At 60.2% G+C, this 2793-nt stretch overlaps 1 protein-coding gene across 1 annotated transcript; it reads right to left on the reverse strand.

Annotated features, from left to right (window-relative positions):
- Nucleotides 1-656: 656 nt before the first annotated feature.
- Nucleotides 657-1294, reverse strand: LOC100447483 (uncharacterized). The gene is given in 2 exon segments (XM_009248408.3): nt 657-1114; nt 1117-1294. Coding segments are annotated over 2 exon segments (636 nt in total).
- Nucleotides 1295-2793: the final 1499 nt, after the last annotated feature.

Here is a 2793-nt window from a genome sequence, read left to right on the forward strand (position 1 = left end):
AGCCCAGACCCCCTCCTTGTAGAGCAAATGTCCAGGCTTCGGTGGTCACTGTCACATCCCAAGACCCCCCTTCATCAGGGGCCACTCTTGAGACTGGGCTGAAGCCCCCAGGAGAGGGGAGCTTGGTGGGCTCAGTAGGTTCAGGGAACTTTGAGGTTCACTGCCCTTCGGGGAGCCCTCTCCAGTTCTCCACAGTCCCCACCGCTCCCTATGGTCATCCCCGGGCACCTGCACTCCCACCTTTCTGCCTGGGCCCTGGGGGCATTTGAGCCCTGGGCCAGTCCTGAGTTGGTTTGGAGGCTGGGCTGTGTGGAGCTGTGGAAGGCCCTGGGCATGGGGCCAGCTCACTGCTGGGGGCCTGGTTTTCTGTCCAGCTGTGTGGCTCAGGGGCCCCCGTCTCTATGTCTCAGTGATGATAATGCTGGCCGTGTGGGTCCCGATGGGCCTTGAGTGAGTTCCTCTGCTCAGACATGAGGTGCTTAGACCTCACCCTAGCTCTGCCCTGTGACCTTGGCAGGTCATCTGGGGTCACTTTCCCATCGGAGTGGGGGTGGGAACTGGAACCAGCCACTCCCATGTCCCTCCTCTGAGGTCGCTCTTGGCACTCCTAGGGATAGGGCTCTAGGGGACTCTGGCCTCTCTCTCTCCTCTCGGTCCTACTTGCCTTTGTCCTGCCCCCTGAGATGAGGGCATGGACGCCCGGGTACAAGACGGGGCAGGCAACCTCGCAGTGGTGGTAACCCTGTGCATTAACCCTGGGCCTGGCACGTGGACCTCTTGTGACCGTCCCCACAGGCCCATGAGGCTGAGCTTGGCACTGCCCAAGACCACACAGTCCATGCACAGTGGAGCTGGGGTCCAGGCTGCCCACCAGGGCAGTGACTGCAATGGTGGCAGCAGGGGACGGTCACTGTCGGGAGCTCAAGCCAGGCGCTGCGCTGACCTTGAGGGAGGGCTCCGTGCTTCCCCTTCCCACAGCTGCAGTGAGGCCTAGGAGAGCGGGGTCAGCTGCGGGCTTGAGTCCTGGGGTGCCTCTGGGCTGACGGGCCCTGCCTGACCTGCTCCTCCAGTGCCCCAGCCCTGCCCCATCCACGTCCCCTCCCCTCACTGCCCCCGGCCCACTCCGCTGCGGTCTCAGTGCCTTCCCAGGCTCAGCATCATCTGATGGGAGGAAAGTGAGGGCCCCAGACTCTGTGTCATCCTGGCAGGACCCCTCCCCTCCCATGGCTTTGAGCCCATGAGATGGCCTTGGACAAAGCGGCAATGGGCCCTTCCTGAGACATGGTGTGCCCATCTACTGGGAAATTCCCCAGTGTGACCCTCATGACTGCGATGTGAATCCTACAGCAAAGTTGAGCAGTGTACAACCTGGGCTACTGCACCTGGCAGCCCTGGCTCCTCCTCCTCTGCCTCTTTCTGCTCCTTCATTCTCCCCCAGAGCTCTAATTGTCACTGAGATTTTATGTTTCATTTAACAAATGACTGTCTCCCCGCTTGAACAGAACCTCCATGGGGGGAGGGAAGAGTGTCTGTTGTATAAATAGTTGTATTTCAGTGCATAAAACAGTGCCTGCCTCAAAGGGAGGACTCAATCAATATCTGTTGAATGAATGAATGAATAATTGCCTGGGTCAGCAAATGAATGGCTGAATGAATGATTTCTCCTTCCCCTAGGCACTGTCTGGAGTCCCCAGAACAGGCATGGGCAGCAGTCGCCGGTCTGTGGCCTGTCCCACTAGACTCGGGGGTCTCATGCTTGGTCTGGGTGGAGATCACCCACCAGGCTCCCGGGTCGATCCTCTGCTCACGGAAAGCTGCGTCCGGCCCAGCTGCCAGGAGCTCACTGCAGGGTGGAGGGAAGAGCAGGGACGATCTGCGAGCGCCTGAACAGCACACAGGAGCCGAGGAGCCGCTGCTTAAAATGCAGGCGTTGAGAGGAGTTTTGCCTCCTTTTTTGAGTTGAATATGAGATTTCCGAGCAGCCATGACGAGTTGGGGTGGTGGAAGCGGGGAGTCCGTTCCTCAGTCAGATGGAGGAGGGAGTCCCCTTGAATCTCCTCTCGGGGCTCGAACCCTGATACTTCGTCTCTTCCCACCTGCCCTTGGTGGATCTGGAAAGCTCCTGGGAACAGGGTGGGTCCTCCTTGATCTAAAGGTTGTAAGTTGAGAGCACCTCACCTAACTGCCCGGGGGCGGCTCTGACGGGCCTCAGTCTGCTTGTGGTGTCACACAGGAAGCCGCCGGGGACTGGGCCGCTCAAGTCCTCCTGGGTCAGACCAGATCACTGGGCCCCACGGGCTCCGCAGTGAGTCCAGCATCGTTTCCTGCGCAGTGACCCAGGCCGGGTCCCCGTGGGCTCTGACTAGGGGACAGTGGGACTCGGGATTGGGGGGCCTGCTTGAGTCATTGCTTCACTGTCCACTGTGACTGGGGACCCCCAGGGGGATTTCTGGGGAATGCATTCACCTACTGCACTGGGATTTCTCTTTCAGAAACACAACACCCTGGAAGGCAAGAAATGGGGAGCTGCATCTGCATCCACAAGGTCCCGCCAGCCTGGAACATCCCCACTGGCCTGGAATTCCACCTCATGCACCCTGCTGATCCTAGGCCCATCCCTGTGACCAGGAGATGGAGTCCAGGGACTCCCCAGGCCTGGGCCACGCGACTGCCCTAGGAGCCTGGCATCAGGGAGCGGTGCTGTGTGCACCCCCAGGTCCACTGAGAGTAGGGAAGGGGCTTCCCCACGGGTAGGTGGGGATGGAGGGTGATCCGAAGATCAGGAGACGGAGC

The sequence above is a fragment of the Pongo abelii genome, chromosome 10 (assembly GCF_028885655.2).
Source record: "Pongo abelii isolate AG06213 chromosome 10, NHGRI_mPonAbe1-v2.0_pri, whole genome shotgun sequence".
Classification (NCBI taxonomy): Eukaryota; Metazoa; Chordata; class Mammalia; order Primates; family Hominidae; genus Pongo; species Pongo abelii.